Source organism: Mirounga angustirostris, unplaced genomic scaffold (genome assembly GCF_029215605.1).
Source record: "Mirounga angustirostris isolate CCGP_5_RB_7025 unplaced genomic scaffold, mMirAng1.0.hap1 SCAF_6, whole genome shotgun sequence".
NCBI lineage: Eukaryota > Metazoa > Chordata > Mammalia > Carnivora > Phocidae > Mirounga > Mirounga angustirostris.
In genome coordinates this window covers 53,107,400-53,119,745 of record NW_026991714.1, presented here as the reverse complement: position 1 = coordinate 53,119,745, position 12,346 = coordinate 53,107,400, and the positions used below count along the sequence as shown (strand labels likewise).

At 39.9% G+C, this 12,346-nt stretch overlaps 1 protein-coding gene across 1 annotated transcript in view; it reads right to left on the bottom strand.

Moving 5' to 3' along the window:
• Positions 1–12,346, bottom strand: part of SLC9C2 (solute carrier family 9 member C2 (putative)) — a 103,098-nt gene that overhangs the window by 19,267 nt on the left and 71,485 nt on the right. The window contains exons 19-21 of the mRNA XM_064595527.1: positions 11,635–11,783; positions 9,178–9,303; positions 3,615–3,713 (exon numbers count right to left, since the gene is read on the bottom strand). Coding sequence (XP_064451597.1) covers positions 3,615–3,713; positions 9,178–9,303; positions 11,635–11,783 — 374 coding nt within the window. The remainder of the gene's footprint in view (positions 1–3,614; positions 3,714–9,177; positions 9,304–11,634; positions 11,784–12,346) is intronic.

Sequence of the window (12,346 nt, the reverse complement as noted above, 5' to 3'; positions counted from 1 at the left end):
AGGTGAGGTTAGGTGGGGGTGAGGTCCAGAGCCCACGACCAAGAAGGAATTCTTGAGACATCTTTGGTGCAAAATGGTGGTTTATTAAAGCACAGGGACAGGACCCGTGGGCAGAACGGGTGGCTGATTATATACTATGGGGTTGGGGAGAGGTAAGGAAAAGGGAGGTTTCAAAAGGATTTTCATATGTTAAAGAAGACTCACAGGATTACCAGAGGCCTTGCCATTGTCAAGTTAATATTATTTTTCCCTCTAGCAAGGCATTGTGATTAATCCTAACATTAATTAGGAGCTTCCTGGAGGAACATTACACTCTGCCCACTTCAAGTATCTGTCAATGAGCTGCAGGTTATAAGGACTTTTAATTGTATCTACATTTCCTTCTGGAAGCTAGGTTATTGATAGAAATGCTTTGTTCTTGTAGATTGCTAAGACATTTGTAAGCTGAGGGAGACTCATGTCTTGTAGGATTATGATCTCTAGAAGTTAACTATTTGTTTTTCTTTTTCTTAGCTTTAGGGCAGCCAGGAGTGCATGAGGAATGTCACATATATCCCATGGTGGGGGGTTGTGGGGTGTCAGCTTCTGCTTTGTCTTAAACTTGCCTTCTGTTCCCTCATCATTAGAAATTCTTACCATAATAAGCTAGTACCTCGGGTGGAAGAAGACCTTTGATTACATGGATGCAGAAATCAGATGCCTCCAAACCAAGCCATGATTTCCATCAATCTTGTTGCCCTTTAAAATGCTTAAGAATAATTCCCATGGGGGGCGCCTGGCTGGCTCAGTACATAGAGCGTGTGACTCTTGATCTTGGGGTCCTGAGTTTGAGCCCCATGTTGGTGGTGGAGATTATTTTAAAAATAATAATAATTTCCATGGGCCATCAACAGAAAAAGTTTTTAGGGTGACTACAGGATGACTGAGTCACTTCAGGAAAAGAATGGATAGGCATGGATGGGGAAATAAGAAAGTGATCAGATTTCAGGAGGAAGCTGCAGGAATCAGCCAAAATTCTGAAAATCAGAATTTTTCAGAAAGTGTAGCTGTGAACATCAAAGAGGAAGGCTATTGTTCAGGACACAAGAAACAGGAAACAAAGGGTCACTGAAGAAGTTGGCTATGAAACTGCCCCCCTGCCAGTGATTACCATTCAGATATTTAGAGGCAGTCATGCTTCCAAAGGGCTTTGACATTTTTCTAATTTAATTTTGAATGCAGTTCAAAGACTCTTTGGGCAATGAAGAATGTCTCTGCTTTTTACAAATGAAGAAAAGAAGATAACATCTAGAGGCAGAATTTAAAGAAGTCCTTCCAAGATTCCTGTCTCTTTTGCTATTCAATCAAACATTAATCTAGGTACCGCTGTGAAGGGACTTTGCAGATGGAGTGAAGGTCACTAATCAGCACACTTTAAAGAGCCGATTCTGGATTATCCTGGTGGGCCAATGCAATCAATCACAAGAGCCCTCAAAAGTAGAAAAGGAAGTAGAGCCGATCAGAGAGACGCAGCATCAAGAGAGCGATTGACAGTACTTCATGTACTTCGGCTCTGAGATGAGTGCCTGCCTGCAAGGATGGAGGAGCAGCTTGGGTGCTGGAAGTGGGTCCCAGCTGACAGACTGCAAAGAAGCAGGGACGTCTGTCCTAGAGCCGTAAGGAACTGGATTCTACCAACGACCTCAAAGAATCTGGAAATGGATTCTGCCCTCAGTTTCCAGAAGGGAACACTGCCCTGCTGACCCTTTGATATTGGCCTTGTGAGACTCAAGCAGAGAAAGCAGCTAAGCCCGCAGGACTACTGAACTAAGAACTGTGGGATAATCTAAGCCACGAAATGCATGCTGAGTTGCTATGGCATCAACTGAACACTAACATAACATCTTCAGCCCAAATATTGTTGCAGTTACTCTTTAAGAAGACTTAATTAGGCCAGTCATTGCAGGAAAATTCCCCAAAGGAAAATGTATGTTGCAGCTTTTAAATGTTCGATTTGACATATCTAATAAATATGGTAACAGTGTACCTTTGTTATGATTCGAATGGGAGCATAGTACAAGGATTCTACTGGAAGCAGCATAGAATAATGGCTAAGGACATGGATACCGAGGCCAATTCCATAGGTTCAAAGTTCTTGACCTCTTACTGTGTGCCCTTGGGAGACAAGTGAATTAATTTCTCTGCGCACCAGTTTTCCCATGCAAAAAATAAGGCTGTTATAAGGATTAAATGTCATAATATATTGCCATTTTGACCACCCTTTAAAAAATTACAACTAACTTCTTCAGCTGTCAATCACTTCTAACATACTGTGTATTTAACTTATTTAGTTTGCTCATTGTCCCATCTCCTTCCATGCCTCTACTAGAAAGTGAACTGTAAGACGGCAGGGATTTTTGTCTGTTTTCTCAATTCCCCATGCCTAGAATGAACAGTGCCTGCTGCAAGTAGTAGTGAAGTAAATATTTGTTGAGTGAATGAGTGAATGAATGAAAAGTGCCAGACATTTAATAAGTGCTACACGTGTGTATTATAATATATTTATCAAAATAGTTTATTTTCGTGATCAATTATATATTTTTAAGGTCTGAAATACCCCTTCCACAACTAGAAAGCCAAAGATATTATGTGCATTATAATAAGGGTTTGTCACTTGTAAGCATCATTTAGGGCCTGGGAATTATTTGGGCCATAAGCTGGGGCTCACCCATGTATTCAGCTACTAGCATTCAGATTCTAAAGGATTCTTGTTCCCCTCACTCTACTAACATCTTTCTCTCTCTGGTCACCAAAAGCCTCCTATTGGTGAGGTAAAGCTTGTATTTTCAATCCTCATTCTATATGATCTCTGTAAGGATCTGATATTGTGGTCCATCCCCTCATTCTTGACTCTCAATAACTCCAAGTACTGGTTTCCTTATCTGAACATCATGGAAAAGACCACTTCCTCCTAGGATTGCTGCAAGAAATAAGTAATGGTTATAAAAGCATTCTGTTAAAATGGAAGTGCTTTTCAGATCTTGGGTATTATCTCCTTTTTTTTTTTAAGATTTTATTTATTTATTTGACAGAGACAGAGATAGCAAGAGCAGGAACACAAGCAGCAGGAGTGCGAGAGGGGGAAGCAGGCTTCCCGTGGAGCAGGGAGCCTGATGTGGGACTCGGTCCCAGGACCCTGGGATCATGACCTGAGCTGAAGGCAGCCGCTTAACGACTGAGCCACCCAGGTGCCCCAGATGTTGGGTATTATCTCTCAGCTGTAGTGTTCACTCTGAGCAGAAATGGTTTCATTTAGAAATTATGTTAAAAATTTAAAACTTTCAAGGTGCCTCAGTGGCTGTCAGTTAAGCATCTGACTCTTGATTTCAGCTCAGGTCATGATCTCAGGGTCCTGGAACCGAGCCCCAGTTGGGGCTCCATGCTCAGCACAGACTCTATTTGAGTTTTTTCCCCTCTTCTCCTCCCCCACAATTCACACTCGTGCTCTCTCTCTCAAAATAAATAAATAAATATTTTAAAAAGAATTTAAAACTTTCCTGGTTCCTAAATTTCTCCTTATATTAAAATCATATATTTCAAAATACATTTTCAGTAAAGAATAAATAGTCCCTTACAATTGCCATTCCTGAAATAATTAAGTAGATTCCTTGTGGCATTTCACCTTCTCTACAAATGACATCTCCATAGTCAAAATAGGCAAGTTTGGCTCTCTCCTGCAAGAAAAATAAAAAGGGAGTCAACACAAAAGTTTCATAGTCTACTTTTCTAAATAGAAATAAGACTTTAAAGCTAAAATGGTTTTCAAGTAGAAAAAAAACCCTCAAACTATATTCTGTGGTTTGTTAATTAATTATAACATGCTGACATACCTCATCAATTTTTTTAAAAGAAAGGGACAAGCAGGCAAACTGTAGACTTTGTGATCACAGTGACTGGTGGAAACACCCAACAAATGCTCAGTTGAGTAGATGTTTACAAAAAAGTGTGATACTTCTGACAAAGGAGACAAAGACAGGATGCTCTGGAAAAGTCCAGAAAGGCCACAGGACCCCCATCTTGGGTGTCCAGGAAAGACTTTATTTCTTTTTTTTTAAGATTTTATTTATTTATTTGACAGAGAGAGAGAGCGAGAGCAGGAACACAAGCAGGGGGAGTGGGAGAGGGAGAAGCAGGCTTCCCGCCAAGCAGGAAACCCGATGTGAGACTTGATTCCTGGACCCCGAGATCATGACCCGAGCCGAAGGCAGATGCTTAACGACTGAGCCACCCAGGTGCCCTGTCCAGGAAAGACTTTAAAGAGGAAGGAACAGCTAAGCTGAGGCTTGAAGGAAGGGTAACAGAGAGCCAGAATACAATGAGTTGAACATCATTCAAGGGCAGAGGATTCAGTATATGCAAAGACCAAAGGCAAATAGAACATCTGCACTTGGGGTAACAAAACTGCAGAAGATTCAGTATGTCTCAGACAGGGAGGGGTGGAGACCAGGACTGAGTTATCAATTAGGCTTCAACAGGCATAGTGCGTAGGATTCCCAATACTTTAGAGACTCACAACAACATTCTGGTTTCTTTTTAAATCAGAAGGGAATAAAACAACTTCTGGTAGAGGAAAATGTTTTAATACTAAAACATTTAATACTAATATATTCATCTTTATACTAACACAGTCATAAAGTATAATTTTTTGTACTTTTTGATGGGGGAAGAGGCCCACTAAGGCAAAGTGCCAGGGCTCGTGAAAGTTATCATGCAGCCCCAGTGGAGAAAGGACTGGAGAGGTGAGCCAGAGCCAGACCTTGAAGGGTCTCATAGGCACATTAAAGAGTTTTGGGCTTTTTCCCAAAACCAAGGAGGAGCCACTGAAGGGTTTGTAACAGGAGAATCAGGGGGACAGATTTGCATTATACAAAGATATGTAGGAAACATATTTCTAAATTATTCATAGTGGTTATCTCTAAGTGTGGGCTAAGAGTGATGAGTTTTCACTTTTCACTTTATGTACTTCTGAATTATTTGACAGTGTTGAAACAAGCATGGATGACTTCCCAATGTTTTCTTAAAGTCACCTAAAGCCAATTATCCAGCTTATGTATTATTCAGACCTTGGTTTTCTACCATTGACTTCCGGCTTATCATTATAGAACATTATGTTTTTAATTAACCACACCAGTTGGAGGATGAAAGAAGGGAGGAGTAGTTAAAATTAACTATTGTAGCTGTGATGGAAACCAAGATTGAAATTATAGTCTACAATAAGGGGTGTTTGTTTTGTCTACTATGTGGATTTTGGTTAGCCACATAATCCCTGGGCTGTCCCTAATGAGAATAATGCCTATGTATTTCCAATTCATCACAATTTTTATCCTGGTAAAATCCAATTGAAAAGTCTCTCAAGAACCAACATATTAAGGAAAGGGGGCACTTAGACTGAGAGAAGCCTGTAAGAGGGTAGAGAAAGTCCAACAGCCTTGCAGAGGTATGGCAAGTTAGGGATGGGAAGAAGGTTGTGCCTCTATGACAGGTTCACCTCAGGTGTCTGTGAATCACTAAATTATAGAGCTACCTTCTTTCGTTGGTTTCCCATTACTCCCCATTCACTGCTGGATGGTCAGTTAGTTACACTTGTGAAAATTACTACCTATAAAGAACCAAATTCTAATTTTATCTTAAATTGGATTTCAACAAAACTAAGCAGAAGGCAAATTAAAAGAAACAGTTTTGAGATACCTTCTTCCCGGTCCAAGCCTATCTCCCACCTCCCACACCCATTTATTTGAGACCCATTTTCCAAAGTATCCCCTATGGCCCCTGGCCATCCCATCTGGTTTCCTCCTCCTTCTTGCAGCCACACTTGTACTCAGCAAAGCAAGACATCAGATCTAAGCTAAGCCAGTTAGATTTCTCTCTCAAGAATTTGAATGGAGAGACAAAGAGCCTGGGAATTGAGAACTGAGCATGATATCCAAGTGCTAGAAGAAAGGTCCAAAGATGGCCGCCAATGATATTCCTGAGCCGGCCTGAATCCCACCATACCCACTGTTAGCTAACTATTTCTTAGCAGCTTCTATACACCACTTCATCGTCTTTTCAGTCAACTTCCCCTTTGCTTAAACTAGTTCAAGTAAGCTTTTGTTACTTTCAACCAAAGGAGTCCTTTTTTTTTTAAAGACTTTATTTATTTGAGAAAGAGAGGGAGGGAGCATTAAGGGGGGGAGGGGCAGAGGGAGAAGCAGACTCCTTGCTGAGCAGGGAGCCCTATTCAGGGCTTGATCCCAGGACCCCAGGATCATGACCTAAGCCAAAGGTAGACACTTAACCAACTGAGCCACCCAGGTGCCCCACAACCAAAGGAGTCTTAATTCAAGTAAATTTGAAATCAATTTCAAAAGAAAACTTCAAAAATTTCTAGCATGAAGAAAACATTAGTATAGTAAAAAAGGAATCAATCTCAGTAGAACCTCATTATGATTGTTGTCTTTCTAGAAAACAAGACATTATGGACAAACAGATGCCTTATATATCTACCTGCCTAGATCACAAATTATGGTACAACCAAATTTGTGGTAAAGCAAACACCATTTTTTGTCACAGAGTTTTCCTGATTCTAAAAATCTAGCAGAGGTTTTAACAGGTTGATGAAAACGTTATAAACCTTTTAATTCATACAATAGCCACTTAAAACCAAAGCCACAAACTGGTGGTCTGTGGGTCACATCTAATCCAAGGATGCATTTTGTTTGGCCTGCATGATACTTTTAAAATTTTGAATTCTTGCCAAATTTTTAAAATTTGGAAATTTCACATAAAAATTCAGATCTACGGCTTTTGTTTTTTAAAAAAAATCTGACCTCTACATTATTAAATCTAATAGTCAATTTTCAATCTTCATCTGATTTGTTCTCAGCCTCATTTGACATAGTTGCTTACATTCTCCTTTATGAAATATTTTCTTCACTCAGCTTCTGGAACACCACTCTCCTTTAGTTTTCCTCCCACCTAATGGATTACTCCTCAAATCTCCTTTTTTCCCAGTTTTATTGAGATGTAATTGACACACAGCACTGCTCAACTTGAAGGTATACAGCATAATGACTCAACATACATATATTATGAAACAATTACCACAAATTTAGTTAACATCCATTACCTCTTCTAGTTACAAAAAGAAATTATTTTTCTTGTGATCTGAACTTTTAGGATTTAATCTCAGCAACTTTCAAATATTACCATTCAGCAGTGTCAACTATATAATCATCATGTTGTACAGCACATTCCTAGTACTCATTTATCTTATAACATGGAAGTTTGTACCTTTTGACCATCTTCCTTCAATTCCCCCTCCCCCCATCCTCTGCCTCTGGTAAACACAAATCTGATTTCTTTTTCTATTCTTTTTTTTTTTTTAAGATTTTATTTATTTATTTATTTGAGAGAGAGAATGAGACAGAGAGCATGAGAGAGGGGAGGGTCAGAGGGAGAAGCATACTCCCCACCGAGCAGGGAGCCCAATGCGGGACTCGATCCAGGGACTCCAGGATCATGACCTGAGCTGAAGGCAGTCGCTTAACCAACTGAGCCACCCAGGCACCCACTCTTTTTCTATTCTTTTCACTAATTCCTCCTCATCTCCCCTCTAAATGTTGGATAGCCTGGGACTCAATCCTTGGATGTCCATAATAATTCCTTAAATTATCTCATCAAGTCTCTATGCTGACAACTCCAAAATCTCTATCTCCCATTTGGCCTCTCACCCGAATTCCAGTCACATATCCTACTGCCTACTCAACATCTCCATTTGGATGTCTAATGGCTTTCTTAAATTTAACTCATTCAGAATTGAATGCTTGTGCCCACCATATAAATCTTCTCTTCTCCATCTAAGTCAATAGGAACTCCATCCTATTTTCAGACTAAAATCCCAGAAGTTGTCTTCTCTCTCTAACACTCCTATCAGGATCTAATAGCTCTACCTTCAAAACACATCAAGAGTCTGACCACTTACCACTTCCTCTAATCCAAGTCCCCATCACCTCTTGCCTCCATTACAATCATCATCTCCCTGGCTTGCCCTTGTCCCCTTAGAGCCTATTCTCAACACAGCAAGGAGGTCATTTTTCATTGTAAGTTAGATCATATCACTTCTCTGTTCAAAACCTTTCCATAAGTTCCCATTTAATTCAGAGTAAAATCCAAAGTCCTGGCCTACAGAGTTGTACAAACTCGGTCTCCACAACTACTCCAACTTCATCGGCTCTTGCCATCACTGCTTCTGCCACAGAGGCTTTGGGGATGTTCCTTGAACAAACTGAGCACACTCCACACCAGGGCGTTGAACTTGCCTGGAATGCTCTTCTCCCAGATTATCTACCTGGTATGCTACTGCTTGTGGATCTCTCTTCAAATGTCACCTTATTAGAGCAGCCTTCCCTGATCACCCCGTATAAAATAGCTTCCCAACTATATTCCCTTTTCTCCCTTTTCCACTCCCTAATGTAAGACTAAAAGCATTGACATATCTATCCATAGCATTGACAATTATCTAATAGACTATATATTTGTGTGTTGGTGTGTTTATTGTCCATCTCTATCCATATAATATAAAGTCCAAAGCAGGGACTTCATTTACTTTGTTTACTGGCATTATCTTCAAACCTACAACAGTCTCCAGCACAAAGAGAATATTCAATAAATATTTCTTGGAAGAGTTCAAACTCCTATAACAACACTCAGCTGACTTTAGACAGACCATGAACTCTGGAATATACCACAATTCTCACTGTTCCCTATAATACTATACACAGCTTGTTTTACTTTTATATCATCTGCCTGGCCTGTATAGTAATTTGAACTTGAGACCCTTGCTCTAAAAAAGGTCTTTTCCAGAGGGTGTATCTGGAAGTGCAGAACTCTACAACATAAAATAAGATGGGATTCGTAATAATCAGATCACACAGATAGCTTATCCTAAGCAGATAAGCCATTGTGAAAAATCATCTTTGCCCTGTAAACTCCAAGTGAAATCTACTCCTCTGGGTTTTGCTGGGCCTCCATTTTGGCTTACCCTTCATTGGCCATCACAGGATTCTTGCTTTGAATATGCTTTTTTTTAGTCTTACATTAGGGAGTGGAAAATAATTATCATCAAACCTGAGTCAGAATAGAAGACAGAATCTTTACCTTGAAGAACTCAATGAGAACATCTTTATTTTCCAGCCAAACAATATTATGAAGATATTTATCAGGAGTAGGCGGTGGTATTGCCATTGGAAAGTTATTCAGTGCTTTTATTTTTGCAAGGAGTACCTGAAAACAAAACAATCAAAATAATGGTGATCAGATCCTGTGATGGGAAAGGGTAAGTAGGTAAAAATTAAGAAAATCTAACAAAACTACTGTTATGTAAATTTATTTTGATTTTGACTCACAATTTCTCTCACTCTACTTAAATTATCCTCTAAACTTTTTTGGTCCCTATTCTTCCCTTAACTCACTGAATTTATGAATTGATATATTAACTAAATTTGAGTTTATTATCTTTATAATCCAGTTAACACTGCATGCCACTGTGTCTTAATTTCAAATCATCTAAACTTCAAAGTTGATTACTGTACAATTTAATGCCACATTTTCTCAAATATTTTTCATATGTATGATTTGCTTCTCTAAATTCTTCTAATTTTGAAAGATATAGTTCCACCTTTGTGGGCTCTCAGAAAACTTCTTTGGCTTCCCAGGTAAGAGATAATCACTTGTCTGCCTTATTCCCATAGCATCTCCTACAGATCTCCCTATGGAACTGATTACATTATAGTATTATTATTTTTACTTATCTGCCTCACCCTCCTATTATGTAACTTTTGTTGAATGTATGAATAAAGGATTAAATGAAAGAACAAGGAAAAGCCAATGGACTTTGGGGGCAATGTTGTACTAAGTATCCCAATCTCCTCAAGAGTCCATGGCACATAGTAGGTATTCAACATATATTTACTCAATTAAATTGAATTAGCTAGCTAACTCCTTATGACTATCTCCTTATGCCTTGGAAGATAATTATCTCTTTGGCTGACAACTAGGCAATCAGTATGCATTCAATAAGTAACTATTGAATAATTGATTTACCCATTACCTTTCTAGACAAACCTATAGGAAAAAAAAATCTCTCTCCTCATAAGGGCTATTATTTATTTATTTTAATTAATGGGTATCAAGCATTCAATTGAATCTGATATAGCCTTCAAAGTGATAAGTGAAAAAAATAGAATAGAAAACACAGTGTGTGTAGAGGTATAATTTGAAGAATACTGTAAAGTAGTCCTTTTCTTCTGTCTGTCAGACACTATGGAGAAATCATATTACCCATTTAGTCCTTTGCCATGATATTAATCTAAAGAGATAGAGCCTTAAAGGGGAAAGCTGGCCTGTCCCACACCTATCTCCCTTTGGGAACCATGGAGAGGGGACTATGTCCTGGGAATGACCAGAAGCACAGTGCATGTGACACTTGGCCAGGAGCTGCCAGTGATAAGGAAAAACATATGACACACAGAGCAGCTAATCAGTGGGCAACACAGACAGAATGTGGGACCAGAACTTCCATGCGGATTTTTTGGTTTTTTTGGTTTTGTTTTGTTTAAGATTTTATTTATCTATTTATTTGCCAGAGAGAGACAGCAAGAGAGGGAACACAAGTGGTGGGGAGGGCAGGGAGTGGGAGAGGGAGAGGCAGACTTCCCACTGAGCAGTGAGCCCGATGCGGGGCTCAATCCCAGGACCCTGGGATCATGACCTGAGCCGAAGGCATACGCTTAAGGACTGAGCCACCCAGGCGCCCCAGAACTTCCATGTTTCTTATGGCCTTATGCTAGGAAACAGATTCTTACAAAGGATAGAAAGAACAATCATATTTGCACAAATACACAGTCTAGATGGTAGATGTGAATAAATAGCATTAAATATTAACCATGCTTTCCTCTGTCTTATGTCCCTATTTTTTTTGCAAACACATATATCGTTTTTCAAAAGTCTATTTATCAATAACCAACGATGGTGTCTTCCCTACTCCTCTCCTCTCAGAACTGCCCCCTCCCTGATCCCCACAAAACACACAAAGTGCCGGCGTAGGCACACAAGCTGATCCTTTCCCAACCGTGTTAACATTATGTGATTCCCACCTCCCATGCCACAGCTGCTAGGACTGGGCACAGCACATTCTACCAGTAGATAGAGAAGCAGAAAAATGTCGTTGAGTTTGTAGAGGGAGCCAAAAGAAGATGGCACAGAGGGCAACCCTGATATGAAATGGAGAATCTGGAAAGCTTTCTAGGTCTGCAGTCAAGTCCCTTCCTCAGGCCTGGCCACATGGTCTGGCTATTGTGGGTTCTGAAGACACCATGTGTCTTTATAATAAATCCCCCAACTCAGGTTGGTTTCTGTTACTTGCAACCAAACAGTTTTGACATGGTGTATACCAGGTAGCGCTGGTGCTAGCTTCCACGGGCATTAACAAAGGCTATAGGCAAAGGACAGAGCCAACACCTGATTTAATCGCCCTCACTCATTACACTCAAGTAACAATGCAGGCTTGGGTGTTGGGCCCATGGAATCAAGCCACGTGGAAAATAGCTTTATTACCTTATTCATCTCGATGCCCTCATGTTTATCAATAATACCTCTTGACCAAAGGAAAGTGAGGTTTTTCAGAGCTTTAGCAATCACACTCCGGATTGCCTGCCTCGTCTTCAAAGCGATGACAACATCACGACCCTCATGCTCTATGAGTCCTGAAGCAAATAAAACTGTTAGTAAGCAAACAATGCAATAAGCACAATAATAGCTAATATTTGTGTAGTGCTTTATAATTTCCAAAGTATTTACACAGTACCTATCATTCCTGTCTCATACAGAACTTGTGAGGCTGGAAGGACTAGAGTTTTTCAACTCCATTTTATGGATGAGAACATTGAAAACTGGCTTCCCCCACCAACTAGGAGAAAATCACTTTCTCTGCCTTATTTCCATGATATGTCCTACATATCTCCATTATGGAACTTAATACATTGTGGTATTTTGATTTTTACTTATTTGTCTCCTGCTAAATATCATATAACTTTTGTTGGGTGAATGAATAAATGACTTAACAAAAGAGCCCCTGGACTCAGCTGGTGGAGCTTTCTGAGATCAAATTGCATATCTTGTCCTCTTTTTTTTTTTAAGATTTTATTTATTTATTTATCAGAGAGCGAGGGAGAGAGAGAAACAGCATGAGAGGGGAGAGGGTCAGAGGGAGAAGCAGGCTCCCTGCGGAGCAGGAAGCCCGATGCGGGGCTTGATCCCAGGACTCCGG